The 24,850-nt window shown below is 55.6% G+C and overlaps 1 protein-coding gene across 5 annotated transcripts in view; it reads left to right on the plus strand.

Annotated features, from left to right (window-relative positions):
• Positions 1-738: 738 nt before the first annotated feature.
• ARRB1 (arrestin beta 1) overlaps positions 739-24,850 on the plus strand; it is a 76,770-nt gene continuing 52,658 nt past the window's right edge. The window contains exon 1 of one of the 5 annotated variants that reach the window (XM_044751915.2): positions 739-1,084. In XM_044751915.2, the coding sequence (XP_044607850.1) occupies positions 1,065-1,084 (20 nt within the window). In that variant the 5' untranslated portion in view covers positions 739-1,064. The remainder of the gene's footprint in view (positions 1,085-24,850) is intronic. The other 4 variants (XM_070490687.1, XM_014855864.3, XM_044751914.2 and 1 more) reach the window with 4 other exon arrangements.

The raw sequence follows: 24,850 nt of genomic DNA on the forward strand, positions 1-24,850 counted from the left end.
ACTTTGCATGTGGAGATTGGTTCCGAGAGGGCTGGTGTCCAGGGTCACCCACAGCGGGCGGTGGAGCTGGGTGCGCACGCCTTCCGTTATGCTACCCTGCCAGGCCACACTCCCAGGCCGCAGGAGGCCAGCTCTATGCCCCCTTCCTTATCTCTTCTCACTGCTTCCTCTTCCCGGCAGCCACCGCTGCCGCTGCTGCCTCCGGTCCGCCTCCCACCCCCATCGCTCCCCAGCGTTGGAGCTGCCTTCTCCTGCCCCCTCCGCCCCTTCTTCCTGTCCCTGTTGGGTTGTTGGGTGTTTTCTCTCCAGAAGGGCGATGAGGGGGGTGGGGGAAGGTGGCTAGTAGGGCGAAGGCCATGCCAGACACCCGCCGTCTCCCACCGACCCCTACCCCCACGCCACCAAGGGCGCCACCAGGAGCTCGGCCTTGGGTGGGCAGACCGCGGGCTTCCGCCCTCCCTCACACACAAAGGAGCACGCTTGCACACACGCCCAACTGCACAAAGACGTGCACACCGCTCATCCACACAAATACACTTTTTAATTGGATCGCACACACCCGTGTACATGCACCCGCATCGGCACACTCTCGCGTGCAAACACGCGCAGTTCACCTTCCCCAGCGTGCGCCCTCACGTACACCACACACACACACACACACACACACACACACACACACACACACACACACACACAGAGCTGGGCACGCACGCGTGCGGACCCCCAAACGCCGGCCTCCAGGCCCTGACGCGCCCCGCCGTCCTGCCCTCGCGGCTCGCTGGGCGGCGCGCACCCAGACTCGCGCGCACACGGACTCGCGCGCACAGACACGCGCACACTCCCCGCCCGGCTCCACGCCCCTGGCCGCGGCCTGGGTGCTGTGCGGCGCGGCGGGCGGCGGGCCGCGGGCGGCGGGCGGGGACGCGGCGGGGGCGGCGGCGGCCGGTCGCGCGGAGGAGGCGGAGCAGGGAGCCAGGAGCCGACGGCCCGCGCTCCTCCTGCCGGCCGGGGATTTTCCAGCCGGGGAGCTGACGCCGCGCACCTCCCTGCGGCCGCCGCGGACCATGGGCGACAAAGGGACACGGTGAGTGCGGGCGGCGGCCGGGCCCGCTGCGTGGGGGCGACCTGGGCGAGGGCGCGGGCGGGGATTCGAGGCTACGTCCTGGCTCTGCGATCGCTGTCCCCCAGGACCGCCGACGCCTGGCGCCCCGGCACTCAGCTCTCCTGTCCCCGAGGTCTCCACTGTGGTGGGTGTTCCGAGAGGAGAGGACCGGGCCACCCCATCTGGCTCGCGGCTCGTGGCTGCCGCCGAGACACACTCACACACGCACGCTGACACCCAGCACTGGCCAGCGGGCGCGGAGACACACAGAGGCAGGTTGACAGATACACTCGCTCATGTGGACACACGGGCACACTCATTCATAGCGACGCTCATGCTGGCACATACCCTGTTATACACTGCCACACGTTCATCACATACAGTGACACACGGTTGCACACTCACTGGTACACCCATTCTTGCTGACAGTCATGTTGGCATATGCAGGTCACACTCCAACAGACACCAACTCTAACACACCTTCACGCCAGCACACACATGTTGGCCTACACTGACACACACGTACGCTGTCACTTGCACTCCCTGTAACAAACACTGATACTGGCACACACACGTTGTTGCCCTTACTGTCATGAACGCTTGTACTGGCACATACCTCACCAACACAGTGTCCACAAGACCGTACCAACGCGGACCCCCCAGACACACATCAGGCTAATGCCCATGCAGCCTGGCACCCCATGGTCACGAGCTAACAGACCCTGGGGCTGTTGACACACTGACTGCAGTTCCCACATAGTGAGAAGTGGAAACACACACACACATCACACAGGGTGGGAGGTCCCCCCTGGAGCCTGGGAAAAATGCATCCCATCCACTCTGTTTCCTTTTCCTCTGACCTCCAAGGCCTGGGGCGGGGGGGGGGGTGAGGGGTGGCTAGGATCTCTTTGGAGCTGGGGGTGGAGAGAGGGGCTCCAGTCTTCTTAGGAGTCTGCCCTGCCTCAGAGGGGGAGAGGCTGTGCCTCTGAAATGGGAAACTGGGACAAAAGGGGGAGGGGGCTGGGGCCCAAGACAAGCCCTGGCCAGGCGCTCAGCCTGGTCACCTGGTTCTGCCCCTCTTCTCTGCCCACTTCCTAAGTTCTGATAGAAGCTTGTCACTCGTCTCCTCCTCTCGCTCTTTCTGCAACCCCGCTTTTTCATCTTTTTCTTCCTTGACCCTCTTCTCTCATTGTGCGCCACTCCTCCTCTCTTCCCTCTCTCCACCCTTCCTCTCTCTCTCCTTGCTTCCAATAACTATTTATTGAGCACCTGCTCTGTACTAGGCATAGTGTGGAGATCAAGAATGTGCAAGACCTGCTCCCTCCCTGGTGGAGCTAACAGCCCTGTGGTCATCACGTTTCAGGACCACTGACAAAGCAATTTCACACCCACTGCCATCTGACACTCTCTCTCAACAGCAGGAGAAAGGTCCTTCAGAGATTATTTCCATTTTCCAGAAGAAGAAATTGAGGCTCAGAGATAACTTGAGCTTCTAAGGTTTAGAAACTGTTTCCCAGCCATCCTCCTGACAGTTCTTCAAGGAGGTGAATTTTCCTCTTCCCGTTTTCCGGAAGAGGAACCAGAGCTCAGAGAGGTTACCCGACTTGCTGAAGGTCAAGAGGGGTCAGAGGCAGGGGAGAGGTTGGAGCCCACCCGGGCCGTTTCTCCATGGCTCACCCTTAGGCGCTGCCTCCCTGCCCTGTGCGTGGAGGCCCAGGCAGGTGGGGGAGGCTGCGGAAGATCACGAGGCGTCTGTATTCACCTTGATGGCTAGTCCCCATTGCAGCCGGCTGGCCAGCACCGTGACCCAGGTCTGTGTCCTCAGCAGGAGGAGGTGTGACTCTCTCCTCCACCATGTCCGTGTGCCCCAAAGCCAAGATCCTCCTGCCCAGTGAGGTTGGACTTTTCTCCCTGCAGGGAGTCGAGAGTCTTTGTCCTTCTCCTTCCTTCTCCTGTGCTGCTTCGCCATCAGGGTGACTCAGCTCCTCTTGGGCCTTGGTTTGCCTCCCCGTGACTTGGGGAGGAGTGTCACTGCTCCCCTGCTGGAATCAGCCGTCAGCAGGTTGGGGACACCATGAGCAGCCAGGCACCTGTTGGAGACCCTGTCTTTGGGACCAGGGCCTTTTCCGTTACTCCGCCTGGTCTGCCTCTAACTCACCCGGGGAACTTCGGGACCTTGGGCATTGTCTTCACCTTTCTGGACCTTAGTTTTCCCACCTGTATATTGGAGCTATCAACACTACTTAAAATTTTCAGGGCTCTCCTTGTGTTTACTGGATTCATTGGGCAGGGCGGGAGGTGCTGGCTGAAGCCTGGAGCCCAGGCCTGGCTCAGCTCCACCCAATGGTGGCCCTGCTCTCCCTCTCAGTCTCCCTTGTAGCCCCAAGAGGCCTCCCTCTCCCTTCCAGACAGGTTTCCTGAGTAATTTGGAAGCGAAGGGCAAGATCAATAATGGGCTGTACCTTGCGTTGTTCCATCAGCCGTGGGGTTCTACTTTGTCTCTGACTTAGAGGAGGAGACCGCACATCGCGATACTCTGAGGATCCAGAGTCATCGCAAACATCCCTGGGCCTGGACTTGCACCGCCCCTATCAAAGTGACAGTGAGAATGTCAGAAACTGGCACTGCCCTGTAGGAGCTCCCAGAGTCAAGAGGGTAGAGGGGATGAGACAAAGCCCCCGATAGGCCTAGTTACATGGCACGGAGCATGATGAGTGCTCCCACGAGGTGCTCTGGGAGCAGCCCCAAATTCAGTCAACAAATGCAGCCTGAGCGCCAGGGGATGGGGCTCAGAGATGAATGGCTTTACTCTGTCCCCAGAGGATTTGGAACAGAGCAGATGACTATAATGCAGGGTGACATGTGCTGTGGGAGGCCTAAGGAGGAGTCCTCAACCCAGTCCCAGCAGGGGGCATGGTGAGGGAAGCTTTCCTGGGAAAGAGGTGGCCTTGGAGCGGCTGCACTTCATCTAGAAGGATGAAGAAGCCAAGGGGGTGGGATTGGGGATGTCATCCCTGGCTGAGGGGGCAGAACGTCCAAAGGCTTGGAGGCATGAAGCAACACGTGCAGCCTGCGGCTTGGGATGGGGCCGAGGGGTGAAACTTAGAGGGTGAACCCGGGCCAGTCATCAGACAGCCTGGAATGTCAAGCTCAGGAGAGGATTCTGTCCTGAAGCGATGGTGATTCAGAGAGCAGTGTGGGGAGGGGAGGGATGGAGCCGATTTTCGTTTCAGAGGGAGCCTTTGGCAGTGGCAAGGAGGGTGGATGGGAGGAGCCAGCTTGGAAGCAGGGAGACCAGCGAGGAGGCTGAGGAGGAGCCCAAGAGAAGGCGAGATCTGAACTAAGGCTGTGGAGAAGATGGAGCTGAGAAACAGGAATACGGAGGTGGAGTCCGGCAGCCTGACTGGCTGGGCATCTGGAATGTGTCGGAGGTTTACGTGCGTGATCTCACTTGGTTTTCCCAATGATCCTGTTAATGGAGGGCGTGTTGTTCCCATTTTACAGATGGGAAAGCAGACTAGGAGAGATTCAGTAGTAATTTGTCCATTGCCATTCAGCCCATGAGCTTCTGAACCCAAGCCTGTCCACCCTTCTGCTGCTCCACACTTTCCCCCGGAAGGCGGGGGCTTGTCTGCCTCACAGTTGGCCTCCCCAACATCCCTGGTGGCCCCATTCTCAAGTTGTACATCCCTTCTGGTTCTTGCTGTTCCCTCTAACTTAATTGGCAACAGGAAGGATCAGAGTTAGACGACAGGAGGGACTTCCTGAGAGGCAGTGGGATGGAATGGAATTTCCTTTCCTACAGCTGTTTATGAACTCTTCTTTTTGGCAGGGAGGAGGGGGTGTGTGATGGGGACACGTAATCACCAGCTCTCTGTGAACCTTGGCTGTTGTCTTTCTTGGTGGTTAAGCTCTGTATGACCCATCTTGGCTGGAACATGGGGAAGTCGTGTGGCTTTGGCCAGGGCTGCTTGTGGGGCTGCTGGGAGCGGAAGTGTTGAGCCTGACCCACCATCTCTTATCTTTGATTCTAGGGTGTCCTCTGAGCTTCAGACTTCTTTGCAGCTCTTTTCCTTCCAAGTCTGGGCCCCCTTTCCTGAGGCTGAAGCCTCCTATTGACATGGGTTCATGGGTTCTGAGTGGTGGGCTTGCCACACCTCGGGGCTGCTGCAATGGAAGAACAACAGGCCAGGAGTCAGCATGCCCTGCATGGCCTCCTGGCCTCTGCCAGGCCATCCTCCACTGCTGCCAGAGTGACCCCGCTGACCATCTCACCGAGGCCTGCAGGGGGGCGCAGCTTGGCAGGGAGCCAGACTAGTGGTTAAGGAAAATGTAGGGAGGCTGCTGCATAGATGGGTCTGGATCTTGGGGCGGGGATGGAGGTGGTGGGTGTGGATCTCGGGGTAGGGATGGAGGTGGGGCGTCTGCATCTCAGGGTAGGGAGGGAGGAGGGAGGCAGGGATTTGAAAGCCTTTGGTTTAGAGATAGTAGTTGACTTGGGGAATGTGGATAACATGGTGCAGGGAGAAGGTATGGCTGTGGAGAGAGGATGGTTAGGGACAGCTGGGGTCTTGGAAAGCACCAATGCCTGAGGGTAGAGACAGGAGGGAGGAAACAGGGGAGGCTGTGTCCTGGGGGCCAAAGAAGCAGGGAAGGACCAACAGAGGACGAGCTTGGGAAAGATCCCTGGGATTTAGCCAGAAGGCAGTGGCTGGTGACCCAGTGAGAGGGGTTTTAGTGGAGTGATCAGGGCAAAGCAGGAGGACCTGCTTTTCTCCATGTCTGGAGCTGGGGTGAGCCTCTGGGAGGATGGGTGTGAGGCCCTGGGCTGGGGCTGGTGGGGGCTGTGGGTTCGGGAACCTGGTGGGTCAGGCTCAGCTGGGGGGTAGGAAGGACATGGTGGAAATGTGACCTGGTCACAGGGGAGGCATGTGTGTGTTGGCACCTGCAAGAGGGGCATCTGACTCAGGCTGGGTCTTGGGGAAGGCTTCCTGGATGAGGTGCCCCCTGAGCTGGGTCTGGGGGCATGAGGAAGGCTTAGGTGTTCTAGACGGAAGGAAGACCCTGTGCCAAGGTGCAGATGGTAGGTACAGGTGCGGGAGAGTGAGGGGTTGAGGCTGCAGAGGAAGATGGCGCCGTGGCGAGCAGGCCTTGGGTGCTGGGGTTCATGGGTTTCATGGCACTGTCTCCCTCATTTACTCATGCTCCAGGTGCCTTTGTTCCCAGATGGGTGAGCTCCCAGTGGTTTGGGGCTATTTCTGTTTCCTGTTTGCTGGCCCGCTCTCCACCTCTGGGTCTGGTTCATGGGAGTTGCCCGGCAGGGATTTATCGACTGGACTGAGCTGCTTCCTCCTTTCTTGCCTCTGCTCTCAGCTCAGGGGCTCCCTCCATGCTGAAACTAGGTCTTTCCCATCAGGGAATTCTAAGGATGGGAGCCACGTTTCCCCTGTTAGACTCCGTGCTGTGGAGTGCTCCTCCATCAGGTCGGGAAGCGCTGCGGGAGGGGGATGGACCACCCCTATCAGAAGGGCGTTCACGCAGATGAAGCCTGCTTCTCCCCCAGCAGATGGGCTCCTGCAGGTGAGAGCCATGTCCTACATCAGCCTGGGGGCTTCCGAGGCGAGGATGGCTCCCCTGTTCTCTTGTGTCCAGTACGAACCCTGGGACTAGAACAGGTGTCCTCTCTACTGGTTCTTGGGCAGCCTCCCTCCCTCCCGTGTCCAGGATGGGTCCTGCCCCAGGGGTGGCCTGAGTCCTAGTAGAGGGTGTAGAAGAGAGGAGGTGGGGCAGGATGGGGTGGCTACTTTTGAGAGAGGAACAAAGGACTCTTGTCCCAGCCCCCTCTCTCCCTCCCCAAGGGGCCCTGGCAGGGTCGTCTCTCTGGAGACACGCCTCCTCCTTCCTGGGACTGGCCCCATCTTTAGTCCTACTTCGGAAGAACTGCTTGTTCCTTCCCAGGAGACCTTGTGGCAGATGAGGCCCCCAGGAGGCCAGGCCCCAGGGACCGGACCAGACAGGTCCCTGGAGTTCTGTGTGACTGAAGTCACCACAGCCACTGTGCAACTTTCCCTCTGTCTGGGGCTGGGCTGGCCCAGCCAAGACCACAGCTGGCCCGGTGGGCCCTCCTGTACCTGAAGAGGGATCTCTCTGTTGGTCTAAAGAGTCTGGAGCAAGGCCAGGTGCTGTGGCCGATGTCAGGCCAGCAGGAGGCAGGACTCCTCCCTCAAGGTCTGAGTCTGTCTCTCCAGGGTGCACCCAGAGCCCAGAAAGAGAGCAAGTGTGAGCCAGGATGAGCAGGAGCTGCCTCCCACACTGGCCCCACAACTCATCCTCCTGGTCCTTTTGCAGCTTCATCCCCTTCCCCTGGCCTGTGAGGTCAATAGGTGTGGGGTCAATAGGTGTGGATGCGTTTTGACAGAGGGCCAGGGGAGGGAGTGAGGCGTGGACTGCTGGGATGTGCCATCTCAGGAGGGTCTCAGAGACGTGCTCTCTGCTTACTCATTGCTGTGTGACCTCCAGCACGACAGTCACCCTCTCTCGATCTTGGTGTCCCCGTGGAAGTCAAATCAGCCAGCATGTGAAAGGCCCTTCTCCCTGAGCCACCTCTTTCCTGTATTCTGCTAGCAGGTTTGGGGCTGACCTTTCTTCTGGGGGGGCAAGAAGTGGGGGATTGGGCAGCTCAGGCCTCTGCCACAGACCAGTGGGACTGAGACTGCTGGGGAGCTGGGCCTGGCGGGTGTGGGTTGCGCCCACAGGCTCTGATCCTCGCTCTAGCAGCCTCCCACCTCACAAAGCACCTGCAGTCCCCAGCAGGTCCTGTGAGGTTTCATTCTCTCTGCCCCGGCTGTTCCCTCCTCCTGGACACCCTCCTCTTAAGGCCCACAGTCTCCTCTGTGGTCTGATCCGCATAGACTAGATGCTGATGAACATGTGAGTAGGTTCTAGGAAGAACCAGATTTCCTGGTTTCAAATGCCGGCTCTGCCACTTCCCAGCTGGGTGACCTCCCCACAATTATTTAACCCCTTCTACGCTGCAGCTCCCTCGTCTGTGAAATGGGGTAGTAGCAGTGTCTGCACCACAGGTTGTTGTGAGGATTAAATGAGTTAAAATAGATACAGCTTGGAGACTGGCACAGGGCACTTGTATGTGAAGTCGCTCTTAGATGACCTCTTACTGGGTCTGCCCCCTCACCAGGCTGTGAGCTCCCCCAGGAAGGGACCCTATTTGACTCACTTGTGAGGCCCCAAAGGACTCAGCACAAGCTTGTTTTATCGTTGGCCCTTAGTACACAGGTTCCAGGCTGACCTACAAATGCCCTTCCTGTCCTTCAAGGACCAGATCACACGTGGCCTCCTCCTCCAGGAAGCCCTCACCGACCTCCAAGTGCCTTGTGACCTTTTTCTGCCATCTTCTCTCTCTTTTTTTTTCTCTCTCTCTGCATTCATCCCTCCCTCTCTACGTGGGTCCTGGTTATTTGCACACTTATGATGTCTTGTGTGAGGCCGAGGGCACCTGGCCTGGGTCTGTTGTCCTTAGCACCTGTGCAGACCAGGCATGGTACTGAGCTCCATAAATATTTGTTCAGCGAAGGAAGCTGAATGTAGGTGTTTCACTGTGAAAAGATATACTTGGGGAGTGAGCAAAGTGGTTGGTGAGGACAGTAGGAATCATTGCTGATTTTGAAGTATCTAAAAGTGGCCCAGAGCCACAGGCGTAAGATTATTCTTTGTGACCCAAAGGGCAGAGGTCACTGGATGATCGCTTTAGCTTGCTGTAAACCAGAGCTGCCTGGCAAGGGGACTGGTGGCTCATTCTAGTGTCTAGGCCTTTGCTTCTGCTGCTCCCCCATCTAGAGTGCCATCCTCACTTGTCCAAATCCTACTTTGCAAATAAGTGTCCCAGCCCTGGAGCCATCCCTTCCTGGCCCCTAGAAGGTCGCTTGCATTCATCATCCTCAGACATTTACTGAGCCTTTCCTGGGTCTGGGCAGTGGCCTGGGAGAGTAGGGAGCCCCCCTTTAGGGTGGACATCTGGACCTGGCTACAGCGTATCCAGTGTGATTTGACCTGGCCTGAGGAGAGGACCATGGCTTCCGATGACCCACCCGTGATCAAGGAGCTCTGTAAGCAGCTGGAGAGCCCTCCCTCGGCCGGATGGCAGAACACAGAACTCCCCATCAGTTTCCCATTGGGCAAGTACTCAGAACCCACCTAATTAGTGGGGACAGGGTTCTGGGCACTGGATCCAGCAGGCTGCGGTCATAAGCAGCTAATTAAACCACCCAAGAATTACTCCTTGGCTCAGAGGAGTGGAGGGAAGGGGGTGGTGAGGCTGAGAAGAGATGTGAGGAGGAGAGATGCTATCCAGGGAGGGTTCAGACCTTGGGCCCACTGAGAAAGGGAGCAGGAAGTGGGGAAAGAGGGTAAGGGAGCAGAGAGAGACACGGGCAGGCAGACAGATGAGAGAGGGTGCTATCTGGGGACAGCACCCAAGTGAGATGAATCCAGGGCAGGGCCTCTGGTCTGGGAGATAGGGACCCCACTTGTTCACTGTCCCTGTGATAGCATGGACGAGCTGTCTTTCTCTTTGGGCCTCAGTTTCTCCATGTGTCAAGCAGGAAGTAGGAGAGGCATTGGCCTATAAGGTCTCTAGGACACTTCCCTTCCTGCTTCTACAGCTGGAAGGGGAGAGGGTGAACACAGCAGGTTGTGTTCTCTGCCCGATAGTTTGGCCTCGCAGCCCTGTCTTCGGGCAGCGGCAGGTGTGTGCGGGTCTGATCCAGCTGCAGATTGAGTTGCTGGAGGTGAATCAGAAGGGAAGGCAGTTGGAGGCAGCAGGTGAGCCCTCGGCCTCTGTCCTGCTTTATCCCTGCCCTGTCCTCATGACTGTCCCCTGGGTCCCAAACTAGTGTCCTCAGCGAGTGACCATTTAAGGCTGAGCAGTGTCTTTTCCATCAGTCTAGGAATTTCCCAAGTGGCACCCCGAGGTGAGGCTCTTGGAGGGTAGAGTCACGAAGTTTGGAGTGTGGATTTCAGAGTCAGATAGACTAGGCTTTGCCATCCAGCAATGTTGCTCACTATGTCCCTGACCTTGGGCGAGGGTCTTTGGGCGTCAGTTTTCTCGTTTGTGAAATAGGTATAATAATGTCACTACTGCATGAGGTTGCAGTGGGCAGAGAGGGTAAGGACTTGATAAAAAGTCATTGTTACTGTTCAAGACCCAATGTGGATCCCAGCTTTTCTGTCTGCCTCTGCCCACATTCCCTTCCTCCTCCCGGCCTGTCCAGGACTGCGTGCACAGCTGGGTGTATGGGGTGCATAGTGGGCCCGAGGAGAAGCTCAGATGATGGCAGGAAAAGGAAGTGAGATTGCCCAGGCCAGGGAGGGGTGGAGCAGTGTGGTGTTGGGGCACCCCGGGCCCCTTCCCTTTTGGCCCCTCACCCATGGCAGATTCTCTAGGAGGAAGTGGGAAGAACTTGGGGGACAGGAAGCTGGGGGTGGGGACGGGCTTTGAGGAGGGCCCCTGGCCTCTCTCCCTTAGCCCCCACCCCCAGGTGCCGGGTGCAGAGCCCAGAGCCTGGTTTTCGGCCAGAGAAGCGAGCAGGCCACTATTTCACACACTCGGACAGCAACAGCCCTTCCTGGTTCCCAGCCCCTAGTGGGAGGTGCCTGCTTGGAGCTGGGTCACTTGGAAAGCAGTGCTCACCACGGAGGTCTGCGAGGTCTGGAGGACAGGCAGCGAAGGAGAAGAGAGCCCCCTCCCCTCCCCAGTCTCTCCCTGCAGCGCCGGGCTGAGACATGCCAGGGCCTCTGACTCCAAGGAAGCTGGTTATATAACTCAGCACAACTCCCTGCTTCCTTCTTCCATTCCTCCTGGAGGGGCAGAGGAGGAGACTCCGCTTGGCTCAAGATTCCTGGGCCCCAGAGGTCATTGTGACCATTCCCTCCCTGGGTAATGGTACATACTGCCCATGCCATTCTGGGAGGAGAGCTGCGTGTGCTGCCTTACTGCAGGCCACTGGAGTTGGCTCTGCGCACTGCCCCCTTCCCACACTCCTGGGAGCAGAGCTACAAAGGGGAGAATTCTCATTAGGCGAAACAGGCCATGTCCTGAGATACTTTGTCTGCAAAGTGCCCCCAGAGCGGAGCTGGCCTCTCTGCAGCCAGAGGAACAAACAGCCAGCATTTTTCAGCTTATTCCACTCAATTTCACAAACATGTCTTGTGCACTTCCTGGGTGCCAGGCCCAGACCTCCCTTCAAGCCACGTCCCCTGAAGCTGTTTGGCCCAACCCAGTGGCCTGTCTCTCCACTAGTGGGAAGCTGCTTTAAGGAGTGGCTCGGTTCCTGTCTCCCACCTAAGACCATGCCATTGCTGGGGCCTGGCCCTCCTGGGTTCTGGGGTGGCAGGGGACATTATGACGAGGATGCCACCCCCTGGGGGCCTCTGGACTAGGCATTTCCAGGGTTGGCTTATACTCTTTCTGTTCGGCCACCCCTGTGCTTCTGAGGAGATTCCCGTGAACGAATACTTCTGTGAGTATCTGCCACGTTGTAGGCCCTGTGCTGGGTGCCTGAGGATGAAGAGGAAGCGGACAAGTCTTGGCCCTGTGCTGCTCATGTCTTTTAGGGGAGAGGGGATAGATCCTCACACCATGCTCTCAGACGCGGTAATGGTGATTGTTTACACTGGGGGCAGAGCAAGCCCAGCGGTTAGGGGTCAGAGGCAGCTCCTTAGAAGGGGGAACATGTGGGGCCAGCCCCGTGGCCAAGTGGTTAAGTTCGTGCGCTCCACTTCCGCGGCCCAGGGTTTCGCCGGTTCAGATCCCGAGCGCGGACATGGCACCGCTCATCAGGTCATCTGAGGCGGCGTCCCACATAGCAGAGCTAGAAGGATCTGCAACTAGAATATACAACTATGTACTGGGGGGCTTTGGGGAGAAGAAGAAGAAGAAGAAGAAAAAAAGAGATTGGCAACAGATGTTAACTCAGCTGCCAATCTTTTTTTTTTTTTTTTTTTAAAGGGGGGGCCATGGAGCAGCCTTTGGAAGGGGAGTTTGAGGTGAGCCAGAGGTGATGCTCGTCTTGGCGGTCTCTGTGACAGACATTTTCAGCTGGGACTGACTGCCTTCATCCAAGACTTGAGAACTCACCGTGTGCCAGGCACAGTCTCAGGCCTTCACTTCACCTGCAGTCAGTAAGGGGCGCCCTGGGACTGTAGATTGAGAACAAAAAACTCTAGGGTGACAAGTGGAAGTTCTGCCCTGAGGCATCACAGGGAGCGTTTGGGGGCCCAGACAGAGGAAACCAGCAGGTATGTGAGGAGACACGGGGCTCAGCAAACAGACCCTGGGAAACCAGGGTCTCCTGCACCCAGAGCAAAGGCTTCCCTCAGGCCCAGAAGACCCTACAGAGGTAGGACAACTGTTCCATTTCAATGGACGTGGAATAGTTGGGAAACTATGTCTTAGGAGAAAGGCTCTCGGCTTTGGGGCTGTGCGGGGTTCCCGGGGGACATGTGGGCTGTCTCTGCAGCTCTGAGGGCTGGGAGTGGGATGGGGCCCTCACCTCACCTCTACTGGTAGCTTTGTGTCTCTGGGCAAGTTTTTCAGCCTCTGGGCATAACGTTTCCATCCTCTCTCTGTGGTATCTGTGCTAATGAAAACAGCCAGCACAGCGAATGGGTGATTTTCTTATGGGTCTGCATGGCCCCAAGGCAGTGGAAGAAGCCTGGAAGCCTCTTTCAACTCAGTAAGGAGAACTTTTTTTTTTTGCAACGGATTTTTTTTCAATACCCTAAAAATGACAAAGATGATCATATGGCATAATCGAGTGGTTAATATGCACATATTCATTTCTCCTATTATTTAGAGTGCTGACTTCAGCAGCAGCAACGCAGGATGCATACTTGAAACAATCCAGCCATCTCTGATGTTCACCGTTTTGCAGAGTCAACTTTGGGGGAAAAAAAAAAAGATTAAAGTTTTTTAGTAGGAAGAACTTTGAAACAAAGAACTGTGACCCAGTCCCAGACGGAGCCCTGAGTCAGCCCTGGCTCCTTTGAGTGTAGAGCGGGGGTCAGGGTGCACTGAGCTCCATGGAGAAGAGAACCCTAACCCTCCGGGCACCCAGCCTGGTGGTGGTGGATGCATGTCCCCGTCACCAAAGTGCTTTTCTTCTTCCCCTTCCACTGCCACCAGCTCAGTCCAAGCCCCACTTCTGTCCTGGACTGTTGCAGTAGTCTTCTGGCTGCTGTTCCTCTGCTCAGTCTAAACCCCCCCAAACCCTCCTCTTGCTCTGAAATTCACATCTGACCCTGTCCTTACAGCTTAAAAACCCATCAGTTGCTCCTCGTTTCCTAACGGGCAGTCCACATTCTTCACTGGAGGCCCTTTGTGGTCTGGCCAAACTTCCTCCCCATGCGTCTTTCCTAACTCTCCCCACTACACAGCCAATACTCTGGCTTCGATGACTTTTTTGGATGTTCCTCCTTTGTACTTCCACACTTCTGTGCGTTTGTTCAAGCCGGTCTCTTTGTCTGGAACGCCTTCCTCCTCTGACTGGTGAAAGCTTCCTTGTATTTTAAGGTTGAAACTAACCTTAATGCAGTTCAATGGAATACGTTGCACTGGGCACCTGCTGCGTGCTTGGGCGTGAAGCCTCTGTGCTCTCTGCCCAGACAATCAGTGCCCTCCTCCATGCTGCCTTAGCACCTTGCAGGCTTCCAGGACAGCACGTTGTATCGTAGTTGGCTGCTGACCAGTCAGTTTCCTGTGCTAGAGGGCTGACGTGTGTCTGGTTATCTCTCGGACCTCCAGTTCCCGATAGGGGCTGGCACAGCTGGGCGAGGTCCAGGTTTGCAGAAGTGCATTGAAGCTGCAATACAAGCACCACACACACACAGGCCTGTTAGGCTCCAAATGCCAGAATTGGGTGGGCAATGAGTCAGGGAAGATTTCCTGGAGGAAGTGAGGCCTGAGCTGCTGGCCCAAAGGAGAAGCACTCTTTCCCTCTTCTCACTTCCTTCCTGGCCCTGCTGCTGAAAGAAAACAGCTGAAACTGACTTTGAAAAGGGAAATGTATGCATTTTAGATCAGGGGTCAGGATCTTCTATCCTGGAGATGATTAAAGCATGGCCCTCCCTCCTTCCCTCCCTCCCTTCCTTCCTTCCACACACATTTTCTGAACCTCTAGGATATGCCAGATGTTGGTGCTACAAAAATGAATTAAATAAAACATGTCTTTATATTTTTGTATCTTCTTAATGTTCATGCTGGAACCTGCTCTTTCCTTTTTCTGGGTTTCATTGGATGTGAGTTCAGGTCTTGGCATGTCACTTAGAGCTCTGTGACTCTGGGAAGGTCATGTCACCTTTCTGAGCCTTAGTTTTCTTGTGTGCCCCACGCAGGTAATAATACCCTCCTCATAGGTTGCGGTTGATGATGTGTGTGAGGTGCCGAGCCGGTGCTTTGACAGTGGTTCCTCATTAAGCGGGAGCCATTCTCAGACTGGAAGCTTCCTGAGGGTAGTGGCCCTGTCCACTGTGTCCTCAGTGCCCAGCGCAGGCCAGGCACACAGTGTGTTGGGGTGATCAATCATTCCCGTTTTCCTGGGACTATCTCAGTATCTTGGGAGACCCCTCAGTCCTGAGTGAATGGGGACAGTTGGTCACCCTAGGCTGCGTTCTCCATAAGGATTTGCAGAATGGATATATGAATGAATGAATCATGAGGAAGGACAGAGGTGGTTCATGGACAAGCAAGAGCAAGTGCTGGGCGCCTGGCTTATGGGGTGAGAAGTGGTCTTGTGAAGGGCCTGGAAGGCCCAGCAGGTGGAAGGTGGGAGGTGGATATGGGACCCTCAGCAGGGTGTGGGAAGATATAAGGCCCTGAGTCTGTAAGGCTATTGCCTTCAAGCAGATTTCAGACTTCCAGGGTCCATGCGTGCTTCCTCTGACGCATCCAGGGAGAATGAAGTCATTGATTTCCACTTTTTCCAGGAAGGCCTATAATGAGCCCCGAGCTGCTCCTCTGCCTCGGAAGCTGGAGAGAGGCCTATTGCTTCTCGACCCGCTCTGTTCCAGTCTGCCCACTGCCTTCTGAGCTGTCCACTCCACACTGAGACAAGACTGGGCAGAGGCCTGGACTGGGAGGTGGAAGAGCAGGGCTGTAGCCCAATTCTCAGGTCCAGGCCCAGAGACTGAATGGAGCCTCACTTTCTCTACCTGTTCCAAGGGGATACAGCCCTTCCTCCCAGGGTGTCTGTTACTTGTGGAAGGCCCCTTGGCATGCCTAATTCATAGTAGGTGCACACTGAGTGTCATTTGTTGTTCCCGTCTGTAACTGGGGACAATAAAACTGACTCTGCATACCTCCCAGGGCTGTTGTGTGGGCCAAATGGGATGTGGGATGTGGGAACTGTGTCATACCCTTCAAATATTTGGGGACGGGATTCTCAGTAAGACCCCTGCTGCCGGCCCAGGGTTCCAGGCACAGGTGGGGACTGACCCTGCAGGCCCAGACGTGGAAGGATCCTCCTGGGAATGTGCTCCAGCATCATAAAGAAACCCAGCGGTCCTGTGCATGTGAGCACACGTACACTGCAGGCATGTCCTGCGCTCAGATGAGCTCTGCTTCTCCTGAAATGATGGCAAGAGAGAGACAGACTTGGACCAACTGCAGGGAGGGCTTCGTAGCTGCAGGACGCGTGACAAGAAGAAGGAATGTTCTCCGGAGCCTCGTCTGTCTGTTGGGCTGGAGGCAGGGCCTTTGTGAAGGCGAGTTGTGCTGGGATCGCCTCTGGGCCCTTCCTCCAGCCCAGAGGCGGATTCATCATGAGGCTGGTGCAGCTTCCGCTCCAGGCCCTTCACGCTCCAGGGCCCTTTCCACGCACTCAGGGATTTTGTGAGCTGTGCAAAAGGAAGATATTTTTGTACTCTCTCTCTCTCTTTTTTTAAAGAGGGCTTCCAAACTCTGTGAGCTTCAGGCTGGTTCAAGCCTTTAAGGCCGAGTGGTCCTTAATGCTGGGATATTGGTGCCATGTGGGCTGCGTGTCCTCAGGGAGGTCTCATCCCACCCTGTGGACGTGGTCATTAGTTAGAGCCCTCCCTGCTGATGCAGGATCTAAAAGGCATCTGGGGGAGCCACTTCTGGGCCAGGCCAACCCTGCAGCTCCTTCTTGCTGTGTAAGTAAGAGACTGGAAAGGCCTCTCTGCCCTCAAGCTTACTCGTCTGCAAAAGGGACATAACACTTGCCTGAAAAGGTTGTAGAAAGGTTTAAATAATGCACCATAGATGAAGCTGCCTGGCACAGCCCTAGGCTTGTCATGGGAGCTCAGTAAATGTTGGTGGAAGCTGGATGGAGATGGCTCGGGGAAGCCCACCCCTTCCATTGAGATGGAGCCAGGTCTGCTGTCTGTCAAATTCACCTGCACTGTGCTGTGCCTGGTGCCAGGTGCTGGGGATGCAGGCTGCTTGGGGTGGGGGTGGGGGTCAGATGAGCTAGGAGGGTGAAAGTGTTTATGAGCTGTGGAGTACAGCTCCCTGGGAGGGGGTGTTGTAAACTGAGTGGCCCTTATGTGGGGAAGGGGCTGGGTGGAAGTCTGCACTGACCTTTCTTGCTCCTGGAGGGGGATGGAGGGTGGGGGAGTGAGGAGCCTGACCGGTTTTGTGTCTGAGAGAAGCTGCCTGGGCAGGCTGTGCTGACCTTTCCTGCTCAGGAAGGAAGCCAGGCCGGCCAGCAGGGTGTGCTGCCTCCCACTGCAGAGATGGGGAAGGGTAGCTTAGTGGTGGTTGCCTCCTATCTCTTCCAGCTTCTGTGCCTCCTTCAGGGAGGGGAGGGAAGAGGAGACTGGGCGGGCAATGAGGAAAGAGCATGAGCTTTGGTGTTAGGCCAGGTTTCAAATCCCACCCCAACTACTTGTTCAGTCTATGACCTTGAGATAGTTACGTAATCTTTCTGAACCTCAGTTTTCTCATCTTTAAAATGGGAATGATGATATCCCCCCCCTCTCCCCAGGGTTATGGTAAGGCTTAAACAAGATAATGTAGGGCTTAGCACAGTGTCTGGCACATGGTGGGTGCTCAATAAATGCTGATTGTCCCTCTCTTCTGCCCCATGACCCTCATTAGCTTGTGTTGCACTCTCCCCATTTACCCATTTGTCTGCGCCCCCAGTTGGACTGTGGGCTCCCTGGGACCCACAGGGGCTGTGTTTTGTTTGTCTATCATTACATCCCAGGCCTGGCACAGTACCTTTGAGACACCTTGAACTGGGGCCAAGAAGCTACACAGGCCCAAATAAAAGAGCCTTAAGTTTTAGCCAGAAACTCACTGTGAACCTACTATGTGCTCCTGCTGGAGGCCGGCTCTGTGCTCTCTGCCCTGCAGAGCTCAAATGACCACTTGTGACTTATTGTGACTCTCTGAACCCCTGACTTTGTTTTCTTTTCTTCCGAGCACTGGGCACCCCTGTAATCAAATCGTTATCTAGTCGGTATTTAAGATCTGCCTCTCTCCACTGGAATGCAAGGGCCACAAGAGCTGTGTCCCTGGATCCCCGTGCCTGGCACAGAGGGCATGTGTACATTTTTGTTGAATGAATGGCTGTTTTTTTTTCCCTCCTCTGAAGTCAGGCCTGGTGCCCCTCCCCCCGGCCCAGCTGCTTTCTAGGTGGGGCAAGTCGCCCTGCCTCTTTCAGCTTCAGTTTCCTCCTTAATATGGGGGGAATGGCCATCCCAGATAAGTCAAGTGCTCAGCTCTGCCTGGAACAAGGTAAGCGCCCAGTAATGTCAGCTGCTGGTTTTCAAAGGATCTCCAAGGGTCCTCCCAGTTCTGATCTTCAGTGACCTCTCACCTCTGGCTGGGAGGAGACTGGGGAGAACATTCCATTCCTCGCAGACCCCCTCCCCTGGCCTCACAATGGATTCGGAGCTCAGTGCACACTGTTTATGTTTCCATGCAGAGTTTATTACCCAGCCCGGCCTTCTGCAATTAATTACCAGCAGAGCAAATAGCTTGTCCCTGGGAGGCTGGGCTTGGCATAAACATTTACATCCAGCCAGGGGCCGACCCAGGGGCTGGGCTCTTCCCTCTAGCCTTTGGAACACAGAGGGATTAGAGGGTTAGGGCTGGGAGAGTTGGGGTGGGGTAGGGTGCCGAAGAGAAACAGTTTTCCTGGACTCCGCCTCAGCCCTGGAGGTGCCCGGCATGTGCTTTCTCTTTGACCTTCCTAATTACCCCAGAAGTAGAGGCCGTGTGTGCAGATGATGAAATCGAGGCTCCGCTGAATTAAGCAGTTTGCACAAGGCCACACAGCTTGCAGGGGTGGCAGCATTTAAAGGTTCGTGTGGCAGCTGCAGAGAAAATAGACTAGATAAAGAGAGGCTGGAAGTTGGGAAATCACTGAGGGATTGTTGGTTCATTCATTCATCCCGGATCTGTGGGGCCCCTGTGTGAAGTGGGCCTGAGGAGGCAGTGGTGACTTGGTGACTGGGCTGTTTGCCCCCACACTGAATGCCAGAAACTCCTCCAGGATGGTCCCGATAACAGGCTAATGAGTGGCAGAGGGTGGCATCTCGGAGGGCCAGGAAGGGGGTGGCCTCCGTGGTCTCCAGTAGGCATAGCCTCGCCATCTTACACAGAGATGTGGCCTCGGAGGATCTTCAACAGGAAGGGCCCTGAGGTCAACCCACTGCTCCCAGCCTAGCGTCTGGGTGTCTAGATCCTCAAGCTCCTTCTCTGGGCAGAGACGTCCCAGAGTCTCAGAGAAGGCTTGACTCAAGGTTACCCAGCAGGAAGGCACAGCGGAGGCTCCTGCCAAGGGCTTTTCTGGTGCATTTATGTCTGAGCGGTGAAATGACTGATTGGCGGGGCTCATCACTGGCTGTCCCAATCCCGTGCCTCCTCCCCACTCCAGGGCCGTCACCGCTGTGTTTTCTGAAGACCCTTTCAGCTCAGAGATCCTCCTCCCCTCGACAGTCTTGCTGTGCAGATCTCTGGAGCCTCCTGCTGGAGGCCATTGTCCCTCTTTGCAGGGAGTCAGACTGAGAGCAGGGAGGACAAGGAGCAGGGCACTCCTGCCTCTGGACTCGTTTTGGACATGGTGTGCTGCCTGGATCCTGGAAGCCCTGGGCTGGGCAGGAGCCCATCCCTGCAGGTTCAGGCCATGGTGGAGACGGGCACTCAGCCTGAGCCGTCCACTCTGTGTCACCGGCACCCGGCCCAGAGCCTGGCACGTGGTAACTGATGCCCAGGAAAGGTGCGACTTGCAGGGTGAGTGAATGGCTGGCGGAAGATGAGGCCGTAGGGAAGGACACTCTAGTTTGGGAGGCAGGGCCTTCAGTCCAAGTCTCTACCACCAATGAACCTCAATGTCACCTTCTGGGAGATGAGACAGAATAACAGTCCTCACTCACAGGGCCGTGGTGAGGGTCAGAAGGCCACAGTGACTATTCGCAATAGCCAAAAAGTGGGAACAAATGGCCCGAATGTCCATCAGTGGATGAATGGACAAACAAATTGTGCTCTATCCATACTGTAGATATTATTCAGCCTTAAAAAGGAATGAAGTAGTGATATATGTTATGACACGGCTGGACCTTGAAAACGTCATGCTAGGTGAAAGAAGCCAGACGCAAAGGCCACATCTTGTATGATCCCATTTATATGAAATGTCCAGAATAGATGCATCCATAGACACAGCCGACGTTGCTGGTTGCCAGGGGCTAGGGGTGGGGGTGGGTAGGAGAAGAAACTACTTATGGGGGAGGGATTTTACTGCGGAGTGATGGAAATGTTTTGGAACTAGACAGAGCTGGTGGTTTTGCACAACATTGCGAACATAATGCCTCTAATTGTTTAACTTGAAAATGGTAAATTTTATGTTATGTGAATTTCCCCTCAATAAATTATTTTTAAAAGTTGCTAATCAAAAAAAAGTAAGGCAGGGGCTGGCCTGGTGGTGTAGTGGTTAAGTTCGTGCACTCTGCTTTGGTGGCCTGGGGTCCACAGGTTTGGATCCTGGGCGCAAACCTAGCACCACTCGTCAAGCCACGCTGTGGCAGCATCCCACATAAGACAGAGGAAGATGGGCACAGATGTTAGCTCAGGGCCAATCTTCTTCACCAAAACAAAAGAGGGGGTGCAGCATCTGTTACAGGAAATACTAGACATGGACATGGGTGTTGGGGTGAGGCTACTGGAGAAAAGATGCTGAGGGAGTGAGCAGCCGTGACAGGGTAAAGGTGTCAAGTGGAGGCCCTTTGGCAGGCTGGTTAAGGCCTGGGGTTCTGGAACAAGCCTGCCTGGGTTCAAAGTTATGTGGCCTTGGGCAAGTTAATTAGGCCCTGTTTGTTTCAGTTTCCCCATCTATAAAATGGGAATAATAAAGTTTTTACTATGGGAATCTTCATCATTTATTATGGAATTCTTAAGGTGTGCATGAGGATTAAGTGGGTTAATATTTGTGAAGTGTTTAGTGCTTGGCACAAAGTAGGAACCGTATAAGTCTTGGCTACCAGCATTATCACTCATTCACGTTTTTATTTATCTATTCACTTGCTGAGACCCCCGCTGGGCCAGGCCCTGGGCTGCCTGGTGGGGACATCGCTGTGCACGACTCCAGCCTGTGCTCAGGGGCTCCCGCACAGCCTGGTGAGGAGTCAGGCCCGCGGCGCCCTCCTCCGCGTGGCAGCTTCCGATCTTAGTGAACAGTGTTTGTCACCTCCTGCTTCTCCAGTGCCGCCTGAGCAGGCACCGTCTCCCCGGGCCCCGTGGCCTCCTTCATGGCGTTTGAATCTGCCCTGGGCCTTGAGGCCGGTGCCTTGGGCTTGTGAGGACCTTAGCAAGTCCCCGGGCCTTAGTTTCCCTGCCTGTCACGGGAGAGGTCAGGCTGCTGCGCTCTGGGGTTCTTCTCAGCGTTCTCTGACCCCCAGACCTCTGAGCCGCATGGTTCACTCGCCTGTGTTTGGGATGGGCCTGAGGTGTCACGTCGTGGGATTTAATTTATAGAAACGTGGACAGTCTTTCTTGGGCTGGCATTCTAGGCAGCCAGCATAGGGGTAGGGGTGAGGGTCAGGGGGTCTTGCCTGAGCTCCAGCCTTCTGCCTCCCTTTGGCTGAGGCCAGTATCTGCTGGCCTCCCCCACCCCTCCACGGTCATTCAGCCTCAGAGTCTGACCGCAGTCCTCCTGGACTGAAACAATCTGATTCCGGCTGCTCCCCTCCCTGCTCTGCTCTGTCAGCCCCTCCATGCTGGCACCTCTCCCACTGCCATTCTCAATCTGTCAGCCCAGCAAGGTCATAGACCACCCCCTCCTCATGTGACAGCTAACACACTGTCACCTAGCCACTTTCATCCCCATTCCCTCTCAGCTCTTGTACCCCCTCCCCACCAGCGCTGTCCTCTCTGACACCTGCACCCCCACCTCACACACCTATGGCCTGCCCTCCCCGCGCCCCCCAAGAGTCCGTGTCCACCTGCTGGCTTCCCTCCCACATGTTTGTCCCAGGGCAGAGGGGGTCAGAAAAGTCGTTCCAGGAAGGAGCTTGCCCCCTCTCTTCTCCTTTTAAAAACAAAGCTATGTCTTGAATGAAGACACGGCAGTTCAGGCCTTCCAGAACTCCGCCCCGGTGGTGTGAGGAGGGACCAAAGTCGCAGCTGACCCAGGAGGGCCTGAGGAGGAAGGTGGAGCCAGAGTCAGGCTGGGCCGAGCTCTCCGAGTGCTCAGAAAGCCCCGCTGTATTTATATCCACCTTCTCTGTCCCAGACACAGGCACCACACTCTCACACGCAGCCACCGGTCTCCTAGGGTTCTGGCACGCTGGGATTGGGGAGGGTCTCATTGGGTGGAATATTCATTTATTCAGCCCTTCATTCATCCACCGGCCTTTGCTTGGTGCCAGGCCCTGTGCTGAAGCCTGGGGACAAAGAATGGAGCCAGGCCTCGTGGCTGCCTGAGGGCTGATGGGAGAGGCTGCTGTGACTCAGATGGATGAAGTACACTCTGTATAAGAGCCACGCACTCATTCATGCATTTGCTCGTTCAGCGAATGCCCCCTGAGTGCTGACTATGAGCCAGGCTCCGTTCTAGCATCAGGGCACCAGCTGTGCACAAAACAGAATCCTTACTCTCACAGGGCTAACGTTCTGGTGTGTGTTATCCTAGAAACAGGAGTGACCGAGTGCTGAGTGACATTTAAAAGAACTAACGTATCTTTCCATAATTATTTTTTAAAAACACAAAAACCTTCACATTTGGACAAGGAGAAGATAGCAATCATCCGTAACCTCATCACTTAGAAGGCACATTAAATAATTTTTTGGTGTTTGCGCTCCTTGCTGTGTATGTCTGTGTACGTGTGTGCGTGCGTGTGCCTGTGTACTCAAACACAGTTGTGCTTCAAGCATCTATGACGTTTGGGTTACTGCTTTTTTTCCCTCAGCATTTCCCATGCCATCAACTCACATTTGTTAATGACACCTGAGCGTTCCTCCTGTGAATGCTCCACAGTTGATTGAACCATCCCCTCATTTGGTATTTACATTATTTCCAGTTTGATGCTATTGTAAATAATGCTGAAACGATTAGCTCTGAGGCCGTCTGATTGCTTCCTGAGGGCAGAATCCTGGCAGTTGCATGAGGCCCCAAGCTCGGCGGCCGCCCCCCCCTCCCCCCCCCCATCCCCTCCGCCTCTCCGCCCTGCACACCTTTCTTGCTCCAGGTGCAGCTTCCTGCCTGTGGGGGAGAGGAGGAGAGGAGGATCCCTCCAGGGAAATCTCGATGGGAGTTGTTCCATTTATCTTTTTCTGCATGACTGATCTCTCACTAACTTAGTAGCTCAAAATGACCTTCATTGCCTTATCTCGTCTGGTTTCTGTGGGTCAGGAATGTGGGAAGAGCTCCACTGGGCAGCTCTGGCTTGGGGTCTCTCCTGCAGCTGCCGCCGGCGTGGGGGCTGGAGCAGCTGGGGGCTTGCACCAGGACTGGCGATGCTTTCCCTGGAATCTGGCCATGTTCTGCGCCCTTGCTCTCTCTGCTGCCTCTCTAAGCTGGGCCACCTTCGTTTCCCACCTGGATGAATCGTATCAGCTAAACACACGGCACTCTCTGTGGGCCAGGTGTTGTTGTCCCAAGTTCTTTACGTACATGAAGTTGCTCATTTAATCCTCACCACAACCCAAGGAGGCAAGTGCTGTTGTGGTCTCTATTCCAGTCAATCAATGGCGGATGCTGGGTTTGAACCCAGAGCAGCCTTATTGTTCATCCTGCCCGCTAACTGGTCTCCTTGTGTCCGCTCCAGCCTCTCTGCCCTTCCATTCTCCACCCAGCGACCCAAGGGAGCCTAGTAAAGTATGACTACCTCGTGTCCGTTCCCTGCTGAAACCCTGCTGTCATCTCGTCTTGGTGACAGTAAAATCCTGACTCCTGCCCGAGGCTGCCTGCTGACAGGCCCCGCTGCCCTGCCTGCCGGCCTCGCCTGCCATCTTCCTCCTTCCTCCAGTGAGTCTCGCTGGTTCGCTGAGAGCCTTCCCACTGCAGAATGTGTTTCGTTTGGCCTCAGAGCCGCATCCCCATCCCCTTTCAGGGTTCCTCCTGCTTCTTCTTCAGCTCCTAGCTCAGACGCCACTCCCTGGGAAGATTTCTCGGGTTCTCCGGCGGGTCAGCCACCCATCCTGTGCTCTTTGAGCCCCGCACTCAACACCACTCACCCTAAGAGTCACACATACTGCTTATTTGATGTCTGTCTTGCAGACCATTGTGTTGCACCCTTGCAGGGGGCGCTGTTGGCATTGTGGTGTGTGCTGTGGCGCCCTCTAGAGTTGTGCAGTGCGGGGCCATGCTGTCCTTCCTTCCAGGAAGGAAGTTTTGTGTAACAGCATCCATTGCGTGAAGCTGCCCCCTTCGCCACATGTCCCTGGTGGTCGACAGCATCTGACACCCAAAAGGTGCTCCATAAATATTTGTTGAGTATTGTTAATAATAATAAGAGCTAACGTGTATTACTAGGTGCCGGGCACTACTCTCATTTAATCCTTAAAACGACCCTGTGTGGTAGGCCCCATGTCGTTCTCCCTTTTTAGATGAGGAAACAGGCTGAGGGAGGGGGAGTCACGTGACTGATGTGCCCTAGCAAACAGCAGTTTCAACCAAGGCAGACTGGTTCACTATGATAAAAAAGTGAACGACAGAAAGAGCCCTAAATTCCAGCAGTTTAGAGCCAGTCAGATGAGGAAAAGCCCAGGCTCAAGTCATCGCAATAAAGCCTCTCAAATGGCAGTGAGGACGGTGTGGGGAGGGTAGTTTTCTACCACTGGGCGGAGAAAAGGTCCCTGGACAGGGAGTGGATTTACTTTGGGGCCACTCTCCTCCTTGGTTGCCAGGCCTGGCTGCCTGCTCTCCTGACCACAGCCTCCATCTCCCAGGCTCGCTGGACCGCAAGGGAGGCCTGAGGGAAGAGGGTCCCGGCCGGGGCAGGGATGGGGTGCGAGTGGGAGTAGGGGTAGGATTCTCTCCCAGGTGCTGAAGTCATCCCAGAGCTTTCAGTTCTTGCCTCCTTGGAGGCCTGTCCTTCATCTTGTGCCTCCCCTGAGAGGAAGGGGGGACAGGAGAGCCCCCATTGCACAGGTGGGGGAATGGAGAGAGCTGGAGAGGTCAAGGGCTTTGTCCAGGTTCCAGAGCCAGGACTAGGATGCAGGTCCCTGGAAGCCCCTCAGCCCCCAGCACTGAGTGTGTGTATGTGTGTGTGTGT

The sequence above is a fragment of the Equus asinus genome, chromosome 20 (assembly GCF_041296235.1).
Source record: "Equus asinus isolate D_3611 breed Donkey chromosome 20, EquAss-T2T_v2, whole genome shotgun sequence".
NCBI lineage: Eukaryota > Metazoa > Chordata > Mammalia > Perissodactyla > Equidae > Equus > Equus asinus.